This window comes from Schistocerca nitens, chromosome 12 (genome assembly GCF_023898315.1).
Source record: "Schistocerca nitens isolate TAMUIC-IGC-003100 chromosome 12, iqSchNite1.1, whole genome shotgun sequence".
Classification (NCBI taxonomy): domain Eukaryota; kingdom Metazoa; phylum Arthropoda; class Insecta; order Orthoptera; family Acrididae; genus Schistocerca; species Schistocerca nitens.
In genome coordinates, this window is record NC_064625.1 from 141,990,416 (window position 1) to 142,016,725 (window position 26,310).

The window sequence follows — 26,310 nt, forward strand, 5'->3', positions numbered from 1 at the left end:
AAGGCAAAATAGCAACGATTTCCACTCGCTATCCTTTCTTGAATTTCTACTGCTACTTTATTGTCCTTCGTTATTACAGAACCTAAATATTTAAATGTTTTCACTCTTTCATATTTTCCCATTCATTACTATTGAATTCTTTTGTCCATTTATATTGGGCTCCCCCATCACCATATACTTTGTTTTGTTTATGTTTTCTTCTAAACCTACTTCTCTTGCTACTTCCTCTAACGCATCGTAGTTCCCCTTTAGTGCCCTTACATTCCTTGCCATTAATGCTACGTCATCCGCATATCGTACCACTTGAACTCGCCGATTAAGTATTGTTCCTCCTGGGTTTATCGGCATTTGCCGCATCACCTTTTCTCAAACAAAGTTAAATAGCACAGTAGAGATCACATCTCCCTGTCGTAGCCCCCTCCGTACTTGGAATTCACCAGACAGTTCTTGCTCTATTCTTACTTTACACCCTGTTGCTTTCATTGTCATTTCTGTTAAATTGACCAATTTTAGTGGGATTCTAAATTCTTTCATGATCTGTATAATTTTCTTCCTGTGTAGGCTGTTGTACGCTTGCTTAAAATCTATGTACAGCTGATGTAGTTGCTTGTCATACTCATAAACCTTCTCTAGCACTTGTCTTAATAAAAATGTCTGATTCAGCCTGATACTCCCCCAGTATCCCTTCTATCATCCCTTCAAGCCTGGAGGCTAAAATTTAACTAAATATCTTATATGTTACATCCAAGAGAGTGATTCCACAATAACTGCTACATTCTGACTTGTCGCCTTTTTTATGTAATGGGCAGATAATTCCCATATTCCAATCCTTAGGCATTACCTCCTTTATCCATATTTCCTTTACCAATTCATGGACTGCCTGCTCCATTTTCATTCCCCCATATTTTAATAATTCAGACTCTATGCTGTCTTCTTCTGCTGCTTTATTATTTTTTAGGCTCTTGATAGCATTCTTCACTTCCTCTAACTCTGGTACTACTTCTTCTTCCCGATCCTCTACATCTGACTAATTCCAATTGTGAGTCCTGTTCCCTTTCATTCTCAATCACGGTTACTTCTTCTTTATCTCCTTCTTTCCCGTCAAGCAGTTCAGTAAAATACTTCTGCCACCTTTCTAGAACTTTGCTTTTATCCTAAATTAGATTTCCATTCTTATACTTATAGAAAACTGCTCACAGTTGGAAACCTTTCTTCAAATCTCTTGTTCTTTCATAGAGCCTTCTGATGTCTTTACTGTCTTCCATTTCGTCCATCTGCTCTATCCTTCTCCTTTCATGCTGCCTTTTCTTTACCCTACAAAGCTTATCCGATGTTTTCCTCTTTTCTCTGTATTCTTCTGCTGCTAACCTTGTATTCCTTTGCAACATTCTCTGCCTCGCTTCATTTCTCTTGTGTATTACCATTAAGCATTCCTTGTCGAACCATATAAACACCTTTTTGCGTAGTTCTCTGCCCAGTATTTCTTCTGCAGCTACGCTAATGGCAGTTTTCAACAACTCCCACTTAGTTTCCACATTATCTTCATTCCCTGTGTTTCTCCCTGCTTCCAATATCTCTTCTAGTTTCTTCCTATGTTTCCTCCATTTGGAGTCTTTGTATATTGTGTTTCAGTCTTATCTTATTCCTTTGGTTTCTTATCAAATCTATCTTCTGCCTATATCTAATTCATACTAAGTAGTGGTCTGTGTCTCCATCTGCCCCTCTGCAGCTGCTACCTTCCATAACATCTGATGCATGCCTTTTGTCCACGAGTACGTGATGTGTTTGGTTTCTCGTGTTCCCGTCTGGTGATACCCATGTACATTTCTTAATATCTTTCCTTGGGTGATACGTGCTTTTTATTATCATGTTCTTCCCACTGGCAAAGTCTATCAGTCTGAGCCCATTATCATTACTGTCATTGTGTAGGCTTTCCTTTCCTATTAAACTTCCATATACCTCTTCTTTCCCTATTTTTGCATTTAGGTCTCCAAATATGTTCACATCGTGCCTTTGAATTTTACCAATTTCTTCTTCCAATTTGGCATAAAATATATGCTTTGCTACTTCATCTGCCTCCTCCATAGGAGCATAATAGACATTCACTATTGTAATGTTCATTAATTTTGCCCTTATCCTTGGAGAACACATTCTGTCACTTACTGCCGTAAAACCAATTACATTAGCCTTCATAGACCTATGTAGAAAGAAACCAGTGCCATAAAGGCCTCTATCTCCACCGCTATACATCATTAAATGTTCCTTCGATGCTATTATTCCTTGCCCTTTCCACCTAGTTTCTTGTATTGCTGCTATTTTCACTTGATAGTTATCTAGTTCATTCCCAATTTCTTGTAGCTTGCCACGCCTCTTGAGTGTCCTCACATTCCAGGTGGCTATCCAAATATTCGTGTTCCTTCTCTTTAACTATTTTTCTTGCCAGGTCATCAACAGGCAATCCTATCCGTTCCAAGGCACGTGTATAGTATCCGAAACAGCACTTTTTTCTGGGGTGGGGTTGTTAGCCTCACACCCAACCCTGACTTGGAGGACTTGGATTTTTTTAAGGTTTACTCCCCTAGGAGGGTTGGCTTCCCTACGCCTATAGAGCCCCCCCCCCCCCTCCCCCAATACATTGTGGGACACACTTTGTCTGACCAATCCGGCTTCCTTGACCCTGCCGGTAGCTACGCTACAACCTGCACAGCTCTCGACTTCGTCACAGTGCGCAAACCCTCCCGCCCGGCACTGAAGGTGCCTACGATAAGGCGGTGTCTCCTGGGAGGGTGGCACGACACATGCTGGCAGATGACGTTCACCGGGCATTTGCCGTACCCACACCCTGCCATCAGATCACCACACACATTGTGTACCACGATTCGTCATTCCGCACAACATTTTCCCACTGTTCAATCGTCCAATGTTTATGCTCCTTACACCAAGTGAGGCATTGTTTGGCGTTTATCAGCACGGTGTGTGGCTTTCGAGCAGCCGCTCGACCGTGCAATCCAAGTTTTCTCACCTCCCGCCTAACTGTCATAGTACTTGCAATGGATCCTGATGCAGTTTGGAATTCCTGTGTGATGGTCTGGATAGATGTCTGCCTACTTCTTCAACTGTCGCCAGTCTCTGTCAGTCAACAGACGGGGTCGGCCTGTACGCGTCTGTGCTGTATGTGTCACTTCCACTTCACCATAACAGCGGAAACAGTGGAGCTAGGGATGTATAGGAGTGTGGAAATCTCATGAACAGACGTATGACACAAGTGACACCCAATCACCTGACCACATTCAAAGACCGTGAGTTCTGCGGAGTGCCCCATTCTGCTCTCCGACAATGTCTAATGACTACTGAGGTCGCTGATATGGAGTACCTGGCAGTAGGTCGCAGCACAATGCACCTCGTAAGAAAAACGTATGTTTTTGGGGGTGTCCGGATACTTTTCATCACATAGTGTATAAGACAAAGGGGAATGGCCCAATGATTTTCTTGCAATGGTAATGATACCAACTGAGAAAGAGAGAAATACCAAAAAATGGGCTATTAGTCTAATTTCTTATCCCACTAAAGTGTTGCTGAGAGTGCCAAATAGAAGGCTACATGGTAAGTCGGACAGAAGGATTGGGGACAAACAGTTCAGATTTAGAAGAGGAAAAGGAACACAAGATGATACTGGCCTGTTAAGAATCACAAGGGAAAGATATATTGAGAAAAGTAGAGAAATTTATGCTGTTTTCACTGATTTGGTAAACAGCTTTCAACAGATTACAATGGAACAAGCTGATGGATATTTTGAAGAGGAAAGTAGTAGATTGGAACGACAGAGAATTTGTATACTACATACACTACTGGCCATTAAAATTGCTACACCACGAAGATGACGTGCTACAGATGCGAAATTTAACCGACAGGAAGAAGACGCTGTGATATGCAAATGATTAGCTTTTCAGAGCATTCACACAAGGTTGGCGCCGGTGGCAACACCTACGTGCTGACATGAGGAAAGTCTCCAACAGATGTCTCATACACAAACAGCAGTTGATCGGCGTTGCCTGGTGGAACGTTGTTGTGATACCTCGTGTAAGGAGGAGAAATGCGTACCATCACGTTTGCGACTTTGGTAAAGGTCGGATTGTAGCCTATCGTGATTGTGGTTTATCGTATCATGACATTGCTGCTCGCGTTGGTCGAGATCCAATGACTGTTACGAGATCCAATGACTGTTAGCACAATATGGAATCGGTGGGTTCAGGAGGGTAATACGGAACGCTGTGCTGGATCCCAACGGCCTCGTATCACTAGCAGTTGAGATGACAGGCATCTTATCCGCATGGCTGTAATCGATCGTGCAGCCACATCTTGATCCCTGAGTCAACAGACGGGGACGTTTGCAAGACAACAACCATCTGCACGAACAGTTCGACGACGTTTGCAGCAACATGGACTATCAGCTTGGAGACCACGGCTCCGGTTACGTTTGACGCTGCATCACAGACAGGAGCATCTGCGATGGTGTACTCAACGACGAACCTGGGTGCACAAATGGCAAAACGACATTTTTTCGGATGAATCCAGGTTCTGTTTACAGCATCATGATGGTCGCATCCATGTTTGGCGACATCGTGGTGAACGCACATTGAAAGCGTGTATTCGTCATCCCCATACTGGCGTATCACCCGGCGTGATGGTATGGGGTGCCATTGGTTACATGTCTTGGTCACCTCTTGTTCACATTGACGGCACTTTGAACAGTGGACGTTACATTTCAGATGTATTGCGACCCGTGGTTCTACCCTTCATTCGATCCCTGCGAAACCCTACATTTCAGTAGAATAATGCATGACTGCATGTTGCAGGTCCTGCCCGGGCCTTTCTGGATACAGAAAATGTTCAACTGCTGCCCTGGCCAGCACATTCTCCAGATCTGTCCTCAATTGAAAACGTCTGGCCGAGCAACTGGCTAGTCACAATATGGCAGTCACTACTCTTGATGACCTGTGGTATCGTGTTGAAGCTGCATGGGGAGCTGTGTCTGTACACGCCATCCAAGCTCTGTTTGACTCAATGCCGAGGCGTATCAAGGCCGTTATTATGGCCAGAGGTGGTTGTTCTGGATACTGACTTCTCAGGATCTATGCACCCAAATTACGTGAAAATGTAATCACATGTCAGTTCTAGTATAACATATTTGTCCAATGAGTACCCATTTATCATCTGCATTTCTTCTTGGAGTAGCAAAGTTAATGGCCAGTAGTGTATATTTACAGAAAGTAAGAATAAAGATTGGGAATGTCTCAAGGAAGCAGCATTGGAAGGGGCATTAGACTCCCTTTTATTGCTCAACTTATACCTGGAAGAGATTATTGTGAAAAGCTTAGATGGAAAAAGAAGAGTGCGTATTGGTGGAAAGAGAATAGGATACATAGAATTTGCTGATGACGTAGTATTAGTGACAGAAAGTGAACAAACTGTAAATAAAATGCTAAATAATCTGAATGATGCTTGTGTGGAATACGAGATGAGAATCAGTACAGCAGAAACAAAGAGTATGTTGATTGGCAAAGGAAGGAGATTGACATATATTAAGATAGGAAAAGGTGTTCTTAGTCAAATAAGGACATTAAATCTCTTGGAAGCGCGATTACTGAAGACTCTGAAGCCACCTAGAAGTGAAAACTCACACTGCTATAGCGAAGAAGGTGTTCAATAGAAAGAGGAGATTACTGTGTGGCAAACTAGATACAGATCTCAGGAAAAGGCTCGACAAGTGTTTTGTCTGGAGTATGGCACTCTATGCGGCAGACACACGGACACTCAGATGAGAGGTGAAGTCCGCTGCATGTTATAAGAGAAAGGAAGGGAAAATCCATGAGATGGGAGTGCTTGTTAACAGAAGCTTTGAAAGGTCTGGTTCATGGGAGGAGTTTGAGAGGAAGAAGGAAATACAAGATGACAGAAGACAAAAGGGAAGGGAAAATTGTGTGGACCTGAAGAGGATGGCAAAGACAGAAGAGCGTAGAGAGTTACCACAGGAAACCTTGCTTCTGGGCAGAACACTGATGATGATGATGATGATGATGATGATGATGACGACGATGTACATAATGTAGGCAGAGTTACTTCTACCTAATTTTTGTGTAGTTGCATTTAAGTCTAACAGGGTGTATACGCGGATAAGGAAAAAAAATTCCCGGATTTTTCCCGGATTTCCCGACTAAAAGTACAATCTCTTCCGGGTCAAAACACACTTTTTCCGTGTTAAGTGACAGTATATTTTCCCTCGGAACTGTAAAACTTATCAATCTTTTGAATGGTTACGGTTTTATACACGGGCGCAGAATTTCCCAGCACTTTACAAAACGAAACTCAGGGAAAAATACACGCTTTGGAAAGATCTTTGATGAGAAAGTATAAATTCTAATTCCATCAAAACACTCATGTTACTTTCCCAAGCATTTAAATCGAAATTGCGATGTGCTTTGGCAAGCCAGTCATAGCTCATGTCACGTGATCTCACCAGCTGATGACAGCGGATATTCAGAGCATAGGACACGTGATGTAGTCAGCCAATTAGTCAAATCACTGTTAAGTAGTGCAAACACAGAAACAAAAACAGTTAATTATTTAAATTATATCTAAAAACAAAGATGATGTGACTTACCAAACGAAAGCGCTGGCAGGTCGATAGACACACAAACAAACACAAACATACACACAAAATTCTAGCTTTCGCAACCAACGGTTGCTTCGTCAGGAAAGAGGGAAGGAGAGGGAAAGACGAAAGGATGTGGGTTTTAAGGGAGAGGGTAAGGAGTCATTCCAATCCCGGGAGCGGAAAGACTTACCTTAGGGGGAAAAAAGGACGGGTATACACACACACACACACACACACACACACATATATCCATCCACACATATACAGACACAAGCAGACATATTTAAATTGGTATACATAGTGTTACTACAAGAAAAGAAAAGTTTTCACATATAATATTGGTCTCTAAGGTTAATAAGCTGTGAGAGAAGCTAAACTTCCACATATAATGTTGATCTTTTTGCGTGAGTTACACTTTAAGATACATCACACAAATATGCCAGTAAAATTTTTAATAACGACATAAATGTCTGATCTGCTGGGCTCGAAATTCTTCTGAATGGCTCATCATCAAAGAGTTGATTTTTAAATGAGAGTCAAATGCTGTTTGATTTACGAAATTCATCGTACATTCTCGCACATAGTTCAACTTGCGTAAAAGGAAATTTACTTTGAAAGTAACGCTTTTCAAGCCACCATTCGCAATATTTCCCGGGACCTGTTAGAAATAGGCTCATTTCAGCATTTGCCAGAGAGTGCCAGACGACAGGCGCAGCTACGATGACGTAGGAGGCTCGTGTGTTCATAATTGTAAAACATTAAAAGAACTTACATTATGCCATGAAAGAAATAAGACATCAGAGGATATCCCAAAAGCATCAGAATGTGCACATTTAATGTACATACTTAAAGTGCACATTCATATGTCAACATTCCCAATGAAGTAGTCCTCGATATGATATTATAAACTTTTCAGTGTGGTTTTCGGGATGTAAATTTTCTTGGAGTACCACTACTGTATTATCTCATGTTTGGTTCTTTATAATGGCTTCATGCCATACGTGCTAGAAGATGAAAACGTGCACCTGAAATGCAGCGAACAGTTGAAACAAGCCAGTACTGTGGAATTAAACACTTAATTTCCAATACATTGTCTACCTCAGCGGAAAAGATTAATAAAAGCCAAATTTCTTTAGCAAACCGACAAAAACAACTTCATTGTTCTGCAAGGGGATTCATGCTTGACTGTTAGAAAGGTGGAAATAAAATAAAATCTGAACCTAATAACAAATTTTTGCCTTCCGTAATTATGTGAATGCGCTTTAATTCACTTGATAGCTTCCGGCCACAGAAATCCCTTTTGTTTTCATTTGACACGAGAGCATTAACGAAGAGGAAGCAGCAAGATCACAATATAATGTAAACACAGGTCACATGGAGACTATCCACTTCTGCCCAGGATCTATGATAGTTCCGAACCGGGACAATACTTGATACTCAACTGCGCATGCGCATGAGCCTGCTCGTAACTGCTATAACGACTCTAATATAAACAGTTGATGTCACGTTCATCGGAGGCAATTTGTTGTTATGAAGCATTGCATAGTCTTCCTAAAGCGTTTGACACATTTTGCTGCTGGCAGACGCTTGTATGTATGAGTACTGTGTTTTGTTGTTGTATATGGCGTATTTCCTTTGCAATTTAAGTTTTATTTTTGTTTTTGTTTTTTTCTCTCATTCATCTTTTATTGCTACAGTATTTTGCAGTAACACGATATAGTAATATCCTTTCTTAGAGTATCAATTCTTACCGGTCAAAATTACGAAAATTTAACTGAAAACTAAAACAATGGAAAATTCCCGGAATTCGAAAAAATTCCTGGGCTTTTCCCAGTTTTCTCCCGGATGAAAAAATTCCCGGGTTTTTCCCGGATCTCCCGGGTTGTATACACCCTGTATAATCACTTACATATCCAAACAAATAGCATACTACAAGTAGTTTAAGACGTTTCTTGCATGGTGTTCGTGACATCGCTAGCAGATTATTTCCATTTAATGCAACGACTTAATAATTCTTAGCACTATTTCAGTCACCACATGTGCAAGTAATTGAAGCAAGTATCACTAGCTTCACCAGTTACAATTTGATTACTCAGACTGTTCCTCTGTCTGCACTACATTGCAAAGTCAACAACACTGCTTACGTTTCAAGATATTCCAGACGGTAGATCTCGGAGAAAGCAACATCAGTTAACAGCCGACCATTTCTGACAATGAGTTTCCGCAAAGCAGGGCAGCCGCGGCTTATGGCAATTAACGTCTCATCGTCCAGTCCAAACCCTTCTCGTAGATCCAGCACTCTCAGTTTTGGTAGCCCACCAGTGCTAAAAACACAATGAAGTACATAATTTATGTTGTAGCATATTATTTTGTCTACATAATCGAAAATATTAGAAAGAGCAATTTAACATTATCTGCTAACAGAGTGATAACACACCCTACCTGCCAAATTTTACAACCTCGACACGTTACTCACATGCCACTCTGTAGTAATATGTGTGAAAGGAATTAAGTTGCAGCACTACTATGGTGTTTGGAGATATGTCACATTTCACAATGCACTACCCAGTTTGGGCCACGTAGAATTGTTAGATCGCTTAAAACTCAGGCAGTTGTACAGGATCTTCCATTTATCTGATGACCACACATGGGGTTGTTTTTTTTTTCTGGCCACTGGAGCAGCGAAGGCCAGTTGAATGGCCTTTTCAGACAGTATCTTTTGAACAATGAAACAAACATAATGAGTGTAACAGTGAAGTCTGTGAATGCAACAATGCCAAGACTGAATTATTCCATCCCACAATGAGTGTTTATTTATGATTCATATGGGTACAGAGCCCACTCAACTGGTGAGAGGTCGTTTGTTCCAGGTGTTCAAAATCAGTCGTGATGCAATTCACAAATGAGCGAATAGACTTTGTGAAATGGGAAGTATTCATGACAAGAAGCATAATAGACGACGTACAGTGCTCACAGAAGCTCAAGATGACACTGTATAGTGTCTGGAAAATTCCCCTAAAAAGTCTCTTTGACGCCTTTCACAGCAAATGCAAATTTCTTGCATCTCTCTATGAACAGCTGCTAAGTTACTTGAGCAAAGGTCCTCTAAAGTAACAGTAGTGCAAGAACTTAAACCTAGTGATCCTGGGCACAGGGTTAGGTTTTGCAAATGCATTTTCAAACAAATGTATGAAAGTGAAATGGATCCTTACTTCATTATGTTTCCAGACAAGGTTCAATTTCATTTACAAGGGTTTTCTGATTCCCAAAACTGTCAACAATGAGCACTGACAGACCTATTCTGCTTCAAGAGGAACACTTTCACGGTCAGAAAATATGAGTATGGTGCACAGTTAGTGATGACCAAATAATATGCCCAATATTTTTTAATGTCACAGTTAATTATAGAAGATATGTTCAAAACATTTTTTAATGAGCTGAATGAAAGAGATTGAAGTTTCACATTTTTTCAACAAGATTCAGCAAGGGCTCTTACAGCCAATGTTTGTTTGCATGTGTTCCACGGCAGAGTCATTAGCAACAATACCTGGCTCACTCAAAGTCCTGATTTAACCCTGCATTTGTGGAGAGCAATGAAGGATAAAGTTTACATAATAAATCCGCACTTTACTGTAACTCAAGGATAACATCTGCAAATCAGTTAATTCAATTTCTCAAAGAGAATTATATTACATGATGAATGATTTCTTGTGTAGACATAAATGTGCGAAAAACAATGACAAGCAGTTCCAGCATCTCCTTGCTTTTATTTCCATGTGCTTTAAATTTAATACTGCTGTAGTAGATGGGTGATACTGTGTCTGATTTGTTGGTCAACAGAGTGCTTGCTGCCGACCATCTAATATGCCATGTGTGCAGTCATCAGATGAATGGAACATCCTGTATTTGTAACTATAATAGTCTCAAAGATATCAAAGATTTAATTCAAATGATTTTAGATATACTTGTGTAATTACCAATTGTAAACACTTAGATATGTGAAGATCATTATACAGGGTGGAAGACAAATAAGTGAAGATAGGTCGGTCAGATCTGCACCACTGCAGAACTACGGCCATAAAATGACAGCCAATCACCAATGAGGTTGCTGAAGTTTGTCCAGTAAGAGAACATTTGTCTAGTAGTTTGGTTTTGTACAGAAAAACTGTTACTGTACTTGTTACGAAAGAAGTTAATTTGGTCTCTCTGTACATTAGTAAAAACTGCAGCATGTGGCCTTCAGAGTTCATTATTGACATTGTATTTACAGTACCACATGCCCACTATCTTAGTGCCATGTTATTTCTCCAGTACAAAGTATCATCGTAATAGGTTAATGACATTACAGTGTGACTAGCACAGCTGATCTAATAGCCAAGGATTAATCAGAAAACATCACAAAAATCCTCAGTTCATGCACAAACTTTTCTTCCCTCACAACATAGATACCGACTCAAATTGTATGTCTGCAGTCTCTGAGTGCTGTGACACTCTTTATTTACACACTCCATTCCATTATAGTTGTGTATTCACACACATTATTCATCTAACACAAAGATTGAAGAGCATCTTTTCAAAGATAACATGCTCAGTTTTTCAAAATTTAGATTTTTTTGGTTACAAATAAAGTTGTTTGCCATGCACAATCTGTTGAAATGGTTTTGTCAGAAGACGTTATTTACTGTTGTTACCACATGCTGAAAACAAGCTTTTGCGAAACTCGATATTTGCTCTCAGCCATATAAAGCAGAAGTAGATAAACACAAACTGTGGTTTGCTTCTAAGAGCCAAAGCAGAATAATAACGTGAAAGAGTTTTCTGGAAAAGAAGAAGAAGAAAAAGAAGCGTAAACTCTAAGAAAGTACCTGCCACCCGAACCAACAATAGAAATAAATTAACAGAATACACAACAAAAATAACTCTCGATTATTGCTCAGTTCCGGCCAGCTTTGTCAGGAAGAAGAAACATCAAGAAAGAAGCAAAAAGGAAGTGTACTGTTTTGATCAGGAAAAATGATGGGCGCACAGTACTTGCATGTACTGCAATATTTGATGCAACACTAGGAATGTCCAAAGACAGACTTTCAAACAGAACAAGAACTGGAGGAAAAGAATCAATTAATAACAAACCACAGGCTGCACAAACTTCTTGCAAAAAATTCTATGCAACAAGGAAGGAGGAAAATCCAAATGTGTTTAAAGTATGTTTTGATACAAAGGGTGGCACAAAAGTAACTGGACACTGATTTAAACAAAAGATAAAATTTATGTTTCATTCCAAATACAAACAATAATTACAATTGAAACTTCCCGGCAGATTAAAACTGTGTGCCCGACCGAGACTCGAACTCGGGAGAGCTTCTGTAAACTTTGGAAGGTAGGAGACGAGGTACTGGCAGAAGTAAAGCTGTGAGTACCGGGCGTGAGTCGTGCTTCGGTAGCTCAGTTGGTAGAGAGCTTGCCCGCGAAAGGCAAAGGTCCCGAGTTCGAGTCTCGGTCGGGCACACAGTTTTAATCTGCCAGGAAGTTTCATATCAGTGCACACTCCGCTGCAGAGTGAAAATCTCATTCTGAATAATTACAATTATTTTTAATGTTCAAACTCTTTTCCGTCTTCCTTAATACATCTTTGAAGTCTTTATGGAAGAGTTACATACTTTATGGCATAGTGTGGTATCACTGTCCAAATCATGAAATGTGTCATGTATGTAGTCTTTTTTTAGTTCAGCAATGGGCTGAGGCTTTTGAGAATAAACAGAGTCCTTTCCCCATAGGAAAACATCAATGGGCGTAACATCTGGTGAATGTGGAGTCATGTCAGTATCTGCCCTTCGACCAATCACTTTTATTTGGAAAGTTTTGTTTAAATAATCGCGGACAATATTGCCATAATGTGGTGGAGCACCATCATGATGTAAGTAAATTTCTTGAAAGTTTTCAACGTAAGTTCTAGTACTGCATAACTCTGAAGCATATTCAAATAGTTATCTCCTATCACTGTTCCTTCAAATACGTTCACCAAATAACAATAATCCGCTCAAACACTCACACCATGTCGATTTAGTGGTTGTTCTAACTAAAGATTTCGATTGTCAGTATACTAGTATGCTGGCACGGTAGCTCAGCGTGTTCGGTCAGAGAGCCGGTTGGCCTCTGTAATAAAAACAGATTAGGATCATGCTTCTGTTGGTAAGTATCAATTCACAAAACTGAAGATGTCGATCTGGATCACCTTCAGGCAACCCAAATTGTAAACGTGGAATGTTAACTTTAAATTTCTGTTTTTGTAACATTCTTTGCACTGACCTTCGTGATAAATCCAGCTCAGATGCTAATCATCTGGTCGATTTTTGCGGACTTTGGGTCACAGTTAAACATACCCACAATTCATTTTCCTCAGTTGTGACAATTGTTGGGCAGCCAGATCTTGGTGCACTCGTAACAAATTAATGTTTTTCAAATCTATCTCGTATGTCATGCAATGTTTGTCTAGATGGTGGTTTTGCTCTAAAGTGGCTTCCCCATTCATTAATAAATTCAAGATAGGTTTGGCTATACAATTTAGGCATTATGAGTGATTCCCAAGCACAGACTAAGGAAGGGATTGCTTTTTATACCTAGTTTAAAACAGCACTGAAAAGATGCAACCACGGAGCCTCTGCTCTATCGGATTTTCTCAGAAACCTTGAAGCATCCTTGCCAGAAAATGGTCCAAATGAAATTTATTTATCTTCCAATTCCTGCACCAGTCAAAATAAAAATATAGTAACAATGTGCACACTAATAGTCTTCAGGAAAGAAAACACATTCGTGATCACACTATGATCCTGGCAGAGCATTTGGTAGTGTGGATAAAGACTACAGGACAAAGGAAGATATTCTTTCACCGACTGAATACGTTAAAGCGCTGCAACAACACAGCATTGTCAAGTTTAGGAAACAAAAGGTCTTAAGTCCACCACACTAACAGATGCCTTCCAAAATAACTGCTCAGCAACTGATGGCTTATGAAAAGTCTTAAGTAGAAGGTATTGTTCTCAGTACTGGACACTTATAATGGAGTCCTGGTAGAGGTCGAGATACGGAAATCCAGAAACTGCAGCCAGGAAGTGGGAACACAGCCTCCTTTGAAAAGATCAACATGGTTAGTAAGGAAAAGAAATAGTGTACCTTAAAACTTGTGAAGCATTTTAACATACCAAGAGGAGCATAACAGTTTTGTAAGGATATTGTTGAACATGATCAATGGATTTTCCGTTTAGTACTGTTGTTGCTAGTATTTTGTATTTTATTTCCATAATGTCTGTTGCTATTTTGCATTTCTGTTTATATAATATTTTTGGAAAAGTATGGCACTAAAATGTTATACTGTAGTATTTCGATGTAAAATGAACAACAAAGTAGCTTTCTTTGTAGTTAATCCTAAAGATAAGAAAGAAATGGAAAAAATTCAATTTGAATGTGTAGATTAACTAAACTTTTGACTTCTGTCTTTGCATTTATTTACTTTGTGTCCGCCTCTGTAGCGCAGCAGTAGCGTTACCGCCTATCATGCAAGGGGATCCGGGTTCAATTCCTAGTAGGGGACTGGGTGTTGTGTGTCCTTCATTTTCATCATCACTGACATGAAAGTTGCAAGTGGCGTCAACTAAAAAGACTTCAGGGTTCGGGCGCCGTATTGCAAGTCTTTTTAGTTGATGCCACATCGGCGACTTTCGTGTGAATGATGATGAAAATGAAGATACTATACAGTAATTTTGTCCCACTTTCTGAAATAAAGAATGAATAATTCTGGAAAGATCAAACATGAAAGCAGAATCGTGGCTACAGAAGCTCTGTCAACGTTAAATTATCTCATTTATGTAAATAATATTTCAGTGTGATAATTAAAAAACACATTTCCTAAAATTAATTAATTACTTTATTTATTTTGGCATTTATTGAGTTTTGAAAAAACACTTCTCAATTATGCTAAGATAACATTTTACTTTGTATAATTTGATGATAATTTTTTTTGAACACACTGCTTTTATATTTCATCAATCATAAGTTCATCAAGAGAGGTAATATTTTCTGTAAATTAAGAGGTCATCTGAACCTGGATGTACTAGTAATTGTCTTCTTTCATAACAACATTTTGTTCCATATTTTCTATTTCATGATTTCTATTATTCAAAAATGCACTTTTCATGGTGAAAATCTCACCCTTTTCCAAATTTCTTATTATGGCAAATAACATTACAGTAATTGTTTTTGTACATTTTGGAAACAGTTACGATTAATTATAAACTGTAAAACATAGTGCGATGGCACATTTTGATTCTGTCTCAATCCACGAAGCTCGACACCGCCTCAGCAGATAGGACTGCACTCAGAGACTTGGCAAAAGACAAAGATATCATCATTTTATGTACTGACAAGGGGTACTCCATTGTCATCTCTCATGTACCAAATATAATGACGAGATTTTTCAAATGTTGGTGAGAGATACTATGTTCTTGCAAACAGGCACTGAATTACGCTGATAAGCCAAAACATTATGACCACTGTCTACCAAAAGGTAGGATGTCACGTACTGACATTGTGGGAATGTAACACGATAAGGAAGGTATATTGGTGGATCAATTGTAGGTGGTGAATCATTGTAACGATGACATAGACCGCAAATGGGGAAATCTACTGACATAAGTACCTTTAACAAACATGATATTATTTTGACCCAGAGACTATGAATGAATGTCTTGAAAACAGCGTTGCTAGTTGAATGTTCATGTGCTACTGTAGTGAGCATCTATGGAAAGTGATAGAATGACATCACTGAGCAGTAAGTGATTGGGGCAACGGCCTTAATCTGTCAGCACACGGACCGTGCATCTGAGCGTTGAGCGTGCCAAGTTTCTGACATCATAGCGTGGAATAGCACGCTCGGGAGTCTTTCTGAATGTGCAGGGCAATATCTGGCATGTCAGATATTCTGAGCGTGCGTCTGAGCGTTGACCAATGAGATGGCACAATGCCACCTACGTCACATGCACGCCGTCTCCTTTAAGTACAGAGTTGGGAGGTGCCATATTGGCATTCATTTCAAGCCTATACATATATATGCCATTTCTGAGCACCAGCAAATTGAGAAACAACGGAAAACCCGTTTTTAACTGTGTGATTCGTTCCAATAAAATAATGAGAAACATCATATTCGTGGAAAAAGAATTATTGTTAACTTGCGTATTATGAGAGTAGGCTATTCGAAGGCAGCGACACACTGAAGATTCAACCAAAACGCATTGTTCTTGGTACAATTAGTTATAATTAAATTTCAATTAGTAACGTATCTACGATTAAGGTTTTCAGCAACTGGTAACATAATATGATTAGATACGGAAGGTCTGATGTTGGTTTAGCGTAATGAGTAGCATTACTTTCCTGGAATGAGCTGTTTGTTGCGGCGGTGGTTCGTGTCTTAACACTTCCAAATTATTTTTCCTAACATATGCGTTTTTATTAGGTTCTGATACTGTATTATTAGTTTAATATAAATATAAGTTCACCTATTTTTGAGGGGTGACTTTGTTCGATTGGCTAAATCTACAGGACAGCTAGCGCTACTTGTATAAAGATATTTTGCTCCTCTTTCTTTTATGCTTTGTAATTCACATGTTGCAAAGATTCTGCTACTGGGTAGGAACAAGTAAGACTGACCTTTGGGTTTTACTAAAATGTGGGAATGATGAAATAACATTTATCTTATGCGCAGAAGTATTCCAAATTAAATTTCGGGCATGCAGCCGTGCAAATAAAATTACCTCCACTGATATTTTGGGCCGTATCGTCCGGCCATCTTCATAGTGAGTCACAAGCTTGTGAGTCATTCTGAGGATGGCCATACGATACGCGGCCGAAATATCAGTGGAGGAATTTTATTTGTGCGGCTGCATGCCCGAAATTTAATCGATTGTAATGCACCGTTTGTAATGGAACTTTTATACGCCTGTGTCCTTATTGACTGGACACGGTAGTTTCCCTTTCGTGGATGATGTAGGAAACGTGCGTTTTAATAGAGCTAACGTGGGAATTTTACGCGCGCCCGTTGAGTAAACAGTGTGATTTACGAACTAGAAACATCCCTCAACTGCCGCTGGAGTGCGTTGCGATCGAGTATACCACGTCGGGGCCCACGTACCGTATGCACCAGTCGGATCGTTCCCGAGCGTTCAGCAGCACGTCGAACTCGGCACGCTCAACGTTAACGTTCGACAGCACAGTCCGTGAGCCGACGGCTTTACTGGAGTGGTAGTGCCGGTTCCCATTAGATCACTGAAGTTAAGCACAGGCTGGGCCTAGCTCTGAGATGGGTCGCTGTCTGGGTCTGTCGTGCTGTCAGCAAGCGAGGTGCACTCGGCCTTTTTGAGGCCAATCGAGGAGCTTCCTCGCAAGCGGTGGCTCGAAATGTGCACCACATCAAGGACACAAGCTGGTGGGAGCAGCATTATGCTATGGGACCTGCAGTAGCACTCAGAGACTTGCTGACAGCTGTGGACCACCTACACCCATGTCTTCCCTGCCAGTGATGTCATCTTCCACCGTGTCTCACAGCCAGAACTGTGCTACAGTTGTTTGAGGAGCACGATAGTGTAGTCACTTTATGTCTTGGCCACAAAATTTGCTCGATGTGAATACAGTGGAAACCATTTGGGTTGCTATCAGGCACCATTACCTCGTACACAAATCATCAGTCCGCTAACCACAAACTTTCGAGTCCACGATATGCAGAATCAGTGACGTACTGCATTCCAAAGGTGGGCCTACAGGTTATTAAGCAGGTGTTCATAATATTCAATAACCTATTGCTAGGGTACTGAGTGGTTACTGGAACAGACATGCCAACTTTCAAAAGTGAAAAATCAGGAGAATTTTGGCCGACTGCACAGTTTACAGTCAAGTTATGCTCTACAATAAATGAGGTAAATAAAGCCTCCGAATTTGTCACAGAATCTACATTTTGGGGATTACACAAGAAGTTGAGTTTTTGGTTCCATTCTACACTACGGACACTCTCCTTGTGTTTTTTAGTTTGCACATGCATTTCCTGACATGAGCCACTAGAAAGTCACATCTACATACACTACAAAATGTGTTAAGTTTCTCTCTTCCTCGATTCACTTAAACACGGAAACTCTTCATTATACACGTTTCTGAACACTGCATTGTATTTCTTCGCCATTCTGCATGAAAAATAATTAACACTTCCAAGACACGCAGCCAACATCTACTACAGAGTACACAAATCGTGCAGCAGAACCGAGAACACAATGGCCCTACATTCTAGACAATGGTCTTGCAGCAGTGATACCAATCCTGGCGCACCATTTCCCCCTATATTGCACTTCAAATTCCCCTAAATAATTTATCACACCGTCGGGTAAGTGAACGAGTGAATGGAGGAGGGAGAGGGGGGAGGGGGAGACCGGTGAAAGGGAGTCAAGAATGAAATTGTCGAGCGGAGGAGCAGGTAGTAACCCTAAATATTTTTTCCCCTGAAACATTTATCGCTCTACGCTCTAACTTCCCCCTAGGCAGCTTAATTCCCCCTAAATTTAGGGTGAAATCCTCCAACTTGGCAACACTGCCTTGTAGACACAACAATGCTAATCACTTCGCTCAGAACAACTATCGACTACTCCCAGTCCACAATAACTTTACGATTGTGCTGGTGCTACCAGAAGCGGAGGAAATTGGCTCTAGTTGAAAGGTATTCATTTGTCTCCGAACGCTGCCAACGATAAGTTCCTTACTTCCTTGTAGATATGAAGCGAGAGCTACGCCTACTGCCGCTCCTGACAGCCACCGCATGAATCTTCCAAATTAACATAGACAAGTAGCAGCCACACCTTGTCATCCACCATTATATCGAAGGAGCACGATTTTCAAATAGTAAGGAAAGTACTGAAACTGCTCTGAAAATCGGGAGATCGGTCTTCATGGTCGGGAGATCGGGAGGAAGAAGGAAAAATCGGGAGGAAGAAGGAAAAATCAGGAGGAAGAAGGAAAAATTGGAAGTTTCCTGCTTAAATCGGGAGAGTTGGCATGTCTGCTGGAATCTTGTCGTAGCAAAGGCTCCATAAATTAAAATAACATAATGCCTATGGTGGCCATCAGTCCAGTACAGCATGTGACCCAGCCAGCAAAGCAGGTACAGAATGAAGAGACTGCCAAGACAAAAGCACAGCTATATAGGAGCGGCAATGTAGGAGTCAGACCGGCGTACAATTAGCTGAAAGTTCATTGCATTTGAACCACTCCCGCCAAGTGGAATTGCAGAAATTTTAATATATACTGCATTCCCAATACATTATAAATTCATAAAAATTGTGTGCATTCGTCACATAACGTACGTAAATGCCAGAGAAGCTACGCCAGGTGGTAACGGTTCAAGCATCGGCATCTTAAGTTCCTTCAAGTTCTTCAGCTGCCCCACAGCAGTAAACGCCTGCCTCGCTCCATCGTGGACTATGTAGAAATAGAAAAGTTGCAGACGTTCCAAGCTGTCAGCACAGACAGTCAATAATGGCAGGACAGACCTGTGTAACAACAGAAAGGGCCTTGTGAAAACATTTTCCTCGTGTCACATTTTAAGTGTCCACAGAAATAATGCACCACTTATTGTAACTCTAAATTAATGGTGAATATATTCCAAACGTAATTTTATCATGTTCAAATGTGACTCTTACATGACATGCTAGAGAAATACGGGATCAATATAATTAATTTTCACTGAAAGTACACACATTATTAACAAAGTATACAATAGTATTGGATTGGCGCGTAAGTTCATAGCGTCCTTCCATAAATTTAATAAACACAACAAATATGCATAACAGAGACTTTATATTATCGATGATTATTCTTCTTCACTATTTACAAGTCACCCAATGCTGGCCTAAGTTTCAATTCTGCAGCTGTAGAAATTACATAGCTTTGAGACAAAGAACTCATTGATCGATGATCAGAGTCATTTTCATCCGGAAAGGAAGTTCCTTGAAGGATGTTTGGAAAAAGTGAAAATCTGAGGGCACTTAGTGAGTAAGGGGGGTGCAGTATGACTTCCAAACTATTGGATAGCATTTTTTGTCAGTCTAGTAGAATGGGCAAGCATTGTCATGGAGTAATATCACTTCACACATTCTTCCTGGTCAGCATCTGCAAGACATCTTAGCTGTTGATAATAAATTTCAGCAGTGATGGTTACGAGGGGGGACCCAGAAGAAACTGGACTCCAAGGGCGCTGCCACTTGTAGACGTAGTGCAGGGTTCTCACGCTAGACGGTGTTAGTAGAGACCTTCATGAAACAGCTGTGCAGACGGCGTCAGTGTAGAGCTGAACGTGCAAGTGTGGTATTGTGTTTCTCTGACCTCTGCGAAGTCGTTATGGCAACTTAAAAGAGTGTGTGTGTGTGTGTGTGTGTGTGTGTGTGTGTGTGAAATTTTGTTTCTTGCTTAAAAAAACTGCAACAGAGACACACCAAATGCTTCAGGAAGCTTTCCAGGAGGACGCTATGAGCCGCACACAGGTTTTCGAGTGGTTTGGGTGCTTTAAACGTCGTGAGATGTGCGTTGAAGACCAAGGTCGTTCTGGACGCTCTTCAACATCGCGAAATGAGGAGAACATTGAAAAGGTCCTCCAAAATATCGACGAGGATCGTCGCCAAACGATCGACCAAATTTCAGCAGGGACAGGAATCAGTTGGAGCTCGTGCCGGCGGATTTTGAGTGAGGATTTGCACATGAGACGTGTTGCTGCTAAATTTGTTCCGCAATGTCAAAACAATCTCCTTAAAATGAGAAAACATTTTCTTGCTATGCTCTGTCCAATGGCATTATCTCCATACACGACACAAATGTTTCTGGCTGCCTCCGCTACTGTCACTCTTCAACTGGACTCAAACAGAAGAATTTGTTGGAAACGTTCCAATTTCTCCACTTTGCACTCCATTTTCTAGCATCCACAGCTCCACTCATTATCTCCAAATGACAATACATAAATTCAAATAGCAATAATCAACCACAAATAAAAAATGACAATCGACAAATAAACCGACAGTGAGCAGAATACCAACATGCAAAGCAAAAACGCTACAAACTTATGTACCAACCTATTAACAACAACAATAATGATAATTTTGTGTAGCTCAACAGGTTGGTGCAAGTCTTTCAACTGCATGCCAAGTCAGTGACTTGGCTCCCTTACCTACCCAGCAATTCCACAGAAAGAGCCACAGTTTAATGTGGAATCTGAAACCTGTGTTTGTTGTTCCTGGTGAATCTTAACAGAAATTTTCCACACTTCAACTGGGAGTTGATGCTGCAACCTTTCAGTTTCTAGGCCAACACATTAATACCTTATTACCATCCCTAACCAACAAAATTATGCTACTATATGTTAGACATCAGTAATGGTGCGAGTCAATGCTTCAGCTTTGAGCAAAATCAGTTGGTGGTGATTTAGTGTTTGCATTGGCCAGCTCGTAATACTAATGCTTCAGACATACAAGTGGGTACTCAAAAGAAACTGAACAAATTTTTTGGTGGGCAGAGCTTTTGTAGTACCACATTTTGCCATTAGGAGTGCATGGAGAAAACATTCCAAAGTGCTGTCGCTGAAGAAGGTCTGGACTAGTTTTGGCAGAGATGGTAGTGTCAACTGTTTCGTATGATTGTTGTTTTTGCAGTGGCTGATTTTTGTGCACAGTGTGCGAGACAGTAAAATTCTGTCTCCCCCCCCCCCCCTCCCCATTCCAGAAAAAGTTGAACAGAAGAAACCCTTTGACGTGTTAAAAACAGCATACAATGACAATGCTATGGGAAAAAAATCAAGTGTCTGAGTGGTTTTTCCATTTCAAAAATGGGAAATTTCAATTGATGACAAACCTTGTTGTGCAAGTCCTTCCACAGCCAAATGTACGAAAATGTTAAAAACATTTGTGCAATCATCAATGAAGATCGACAACGGACCACTGAAGAAACTGACAATCTGCAAGGAGTGTCTTGAAGTATCAGTGCTGGAAACTGTGACAGAAGATTTGAGAATGAAAAGGGTCACTGTCATATTTGTGCCACGACCGCTGACTGCTCAAGTTGAGTAGAAGCATGCTGTGCTTTGAAACAAGAGTCCCAAAATGATCCAAACTTTTTTTTTCCAAAAATTATCACAGGTGACGAAACTTCGTGCTGTGGTTTGGATCCTGCATCAAAGGAACAATCAAACCAGTGGAAGACTTCAAGTTTGGATCACCCCAAGAAAGCTGCTTAGATGAAATAAAATATTAAAACAATGCCAATTTCTCTTTTCAGTGTGAGAAGAGTCGTCCACTCAGAGTTTGTTCTGCAGGGTCAGACAGTTAACCAAGATTTCCACTTGGTAGTTTTGAAAAGACTGTGCAGCATGACCCGATTTGTTGCAGTCGAGTGACTAGTTTTTCCATCATGAAAATGACCCTGCTCTGTACAATTCTTGGCCAAAAATGGTATGACCCATTCCTCACCCTCCACACTCATCCCATCTTTCCCCAAAGGCTTTTTTTTGTTTTGTTTCTTAGAATGAAGAAAGACTTGAAAGAGAAGTCTTTTTTTGGTGGAGCTACCAAGCATTGCAAAAGATTAAATTTAAACAATGTTTTGAAAAATGGAATAAAAGATTAGACCAATGTGTTTTGTGGGGAATACTTTGAAAGGGATTGAAGGCTTGAGCTTAAAATATGAATAAATACATTAAAACGTAATAAGAATTAATAGAGGGAAACATTCCACATGGGAAAAATATATCTAAAAACAAAGATGATGTGACTTACCAAACGAAAGCGCTGGCACGTCGATAGACACACAAACAAACACAAACATACACACAAAATTCAAGCTTTCGCAACAAACTGTTGCCTCATCAGGAAAGAGGGAAGGAGAGGGAAAGACGAAAGGATGTGGGTTTTAAGGGAGAGGGTAAGCGGTCATTCCAATCCCGGGAGTGGAAAGACTTACCTTAGGGGGAAAAAAGGACGGGTATACACTCGCACACACACATATCCATCCACACACATACAGACACAAGCAGACATATTTAAAGACAAAGAGTTTGGGCAGAGATGTCAGTCGAGGCGGAAGTGCAGAGGCAAAGATGTTGTTGAATGACAGGTGAGGTATGAGTGGCAGCAACTTGAAATTAGCGGAGATTGAGGCCTGGTGGATAACGGGAAGAGAGGATATATTGCAGAGCAAGTTCCCATCTCCGGAGTTCGGATAGGTTGGTGTTAGTGGGAAGTATCCAGATAACCCGGACGGTGTAACACTGCCAAGATGTGCTGGCCGTGCACCAAGGCATGTTTAGCCACAGGGTGATCCTCATTACCAACAAACACTGTCTGCCTGTGTCCATTCATGCGAATGGACAGTTTGTTGCTGGTCATTCCCACATAGAATGCGTCACAATGTAGGCAGGTCAGTTGGTAAATCACGTGGGTGCTTTCACACATGGCTCTGCCTTTGATCGTGTACACCTTCCAGGTTACAGGACTGGAGTAGGTGGTGGTGGGAGGGTGCATGGGACAGGTTTTACACCGGGGGCAGTTACAAGGGTAGGAGCCAGAGGGTAGGGAAGGTGGTTTGGGGATTTCATAGGGATGAACTAAGAGGTTACGAAGGTTAGGTGGACGGCGGAAAGACACTCTTGGTGGAGTGGGGAGGATTTCATGAACGATGGATCTCATTTCAGGGCAGGATTTGAGGAAGTCGTATCCCTGCTGGAGAGCCACATTCAGAGTCTGATCCAGTCCCGGAAAGTATCCTGTCACAAGTGGGGCACTTTTGTGTTTCTTCTGTGGGAGGTTCTGGGTTTGAGAGGATGAGGAAGTGGCTCTGGTTATTTGCTTCTGTACCAGGTCGGGAGGGTAGTTGCGGGATGCAAAAGCTGTTGTCAGGTTGTTGGTGTAGTGGTTCGGGGATTCCGGACTGGAGCAGATTCGTTTGCCACGAAGACCTAGGCTGTAGGGAAGGGACCGTTTGATGTGGAATGGGTGGCAGCTGTCATAATGGAGGTACCTCTCTCCCAATCCGAAACCTCTGTCCTATCCAAAGGCCTCACCTTCAGCCCCACTCCCAGATTCAACCAAACAGCCCTCGTCAAAGATTTACTGTCCTACACTCGTACTCTCTGCTGGAAGTATCACTTTGCCACGAAGAAAAATGATCCTAATCCTACTCCTAATGATCCAACTCCCCAAGACACTATCCAAATTGAACCCTGCCTGGAACAGTTCCGTCCTCCGTCACAGCGGGACCCACCTCCTCTTCCTCAAAATCACCCTCTCCAAACCTTCCAGGAATTTCTGACTTCCAGCCTTGCCTCTCAATCCTTCTTAAAAAACCTTAATCCTACTCCCAACATCACCACTGCTGAAGCCCAGGCTATCCGTGATCTGAAGGCTGACCGGTCCACAGTCATCCTTCCGGCAGACAAGGGTTCCACGACCGTGGTACTTGATCGTCGGGAGTATGTGGCTGAGGGACTGCATCAGCTTTCAGACAACACCACATACAAAGTTTGCCAACGTAATCCCATTCCTGATGTCCAGGCGGAGCTTCAAGGAATCCTCAGAACCTTAGGCCCCCTACAAAACCTTTCACCTGACTCCATCAACCTCCTGACCCCACCGACACCCCGCACCCCTACCTTCTACCTTCTTCCTAAAATTCACAAACCCAATCATCCCGGCCGCCCCATTGTAGCTGGTTACCAAGCCCCCACAGAACGTATCTCTGCCTATGTAGATCAACACCTTCAACCCATTACATGCAGTCTCCCATCCTTCATCAAAAACACCAACCACTTTCTCGAGCGCCTGGAATCCTTACCCAATCCGTTACCCCCGGAAACCATCCTTGTAACCAATGATGCCACTTCCTTATACACAAATATCCCGCACGTCCAGGGCCTCGCTGCGATGGAGCACTTCCTTTCACGCCGATCACCTGCCACCCTACCTAAAACCTCTTTCCTCATCACCTTAGCCAGCTTCATCCTGACCCACAACTTCTTCACTTTTGAAGGCCAGACATACCAACAATTAAAGGGAACAGCCATGGGTACCAGGATGGCCCCCTCATACGCCAACCTATTCATGGGTCGCTTAGAGGAAGCCTTCTTGGTTACCCAAGCCTGCCAACCCAAAGTTTGGTACAGATTTATTGATGACATCTTCATGATCTGGACTCACAGTGAAGAAGAACTCCAGATTTTCCTCTCCAACCTCAACTCCTTTGGTTCCATCAGATTCAACTGGCCCTACTCCAAATCCCATGCCACTTTCCTTGATGTTGACCTCCACCTGTCCAATGGCCAGCTTCACACGTCCGTCCACATCAAACCCACCAACAAGCAACAGTACCTCCATTATGACAGCTGCCACCCATTCCACATCAAACGGTCCCTTCCCTACAGCCTAGGTCTTCGTGGCAAACGAATCTGCTCCAGTCCGGAATCCCTGAACCACTACACCAACAACCTGACAACAGCTTTTGCATCCCGCAACTACCCTCCCGACCTGGTACAGAAGCAAATAACCAGAGCCACTTCCTCATCCTCTCAAACCTAGAACCTCCCACAGAAGAACCACAAAAGTGCCCCACTTGTGACAGGATACTTTCCGGGACTGGATCAGACTCTGAATGTGGCTCTCCAGCAGGGATACGACTTCCTCAAATCCTGCCCTGAAATGAGATCCATCCTTCATGAAATCCTCCCCACTCCACCAAGAGTGTCTTTCCGCCGTCCACCTAACCTTCGTAACCTCTTAGTTCATCCCTATGAAATCCCCAAACCACCTTCCCTACCCTCTGGCTCCTACCCTTGTAACCGCCCCCGGTGTAAAACCTGTCCCATGCACCCTCCCACCACCACCTACTCCAGTCCTGTAACCCGGAAGGTGTACACGATCAAAGGCAGAGCCATGTGTGAAAGCACCCACGTGATTTACCAACTGACCTGCCTACACTGTGACGCATTCTATGTGGGAATGACCAGCAACAAACTGTCCATTCGCATGAATGGACACAGGCAGACAGTGTTTGTTGGTAATGAGGATCACCCTGTGGCTAAACATGCCTTGGTGCACGGCCAGCACATCTTGGCACAGTGTTACACCGTCCGGGTTATCTGGATACTTTCCACTAACACCAACCTATCCGAACTCCGGAGATGGGAACTTGCTCTTCAATATATCCTCTCTTCCCGTTATCCACCAGGCCTCAATCTCCGCTAATTTCAAGTTGCCGCCACTCATACTTCACCTGTCATTCAACAACATCTTTGCCTCTGCACTTCCGCCTCGACTGACATCTCTGCCCAAACTCTTTGTCTTTAAATATGTCTGCTTGTGTCTGTATACGTGTGGATGGATACATGTGTGTGTGCGAGTGTATACCGGTCCTTTTTTCCCCCTAAGGTAAGTCTTTCCACTCCCGGGATTGGAATGACTGCTTACCCTCTCCCTTAAAACCCACATCCTTTCGTCTTTCCCTCTCCTTCCCTCTTTCCTGATGAGGCAACAGTTTGTTGCGAAAGCTTGAATTTTATGTGTATGTTTGTGTTTGTTTGTGTGTCTATCGACGTG

The 26,310-nt window shown here is 41.8% G+C and overlaps 1 protein-coding gene across 1 annotated transcript in view; it reads right to left on the reverse strand.

Annotated features, from left to right (window-relative positions):
- LOC126215133 (F-box/LRR-repeat protein 7-like) overlaps window positions 1–26,310 on the reverse strand; it is a 123,693-nt gene that overhangs the window by 17,184 nt on the left and 80,199 nt on the right. The window contains exons 5-6 of the mRNA XM_049941797.1: window positions 19,048–19,233; window positions 8,800–8,979 (exon numbers count right to left, since the gene is read on the reverse strand). Coding sequence (XP_049797754.1) covers window positions 8,800–8,979; window positions 19,048–19,233 — 366 coding nt within the window. The remainder of the gene's footprint in view (window positions 1–8,799; window positions 8,980–19,047; window positions 19,234–26,310) is intronic.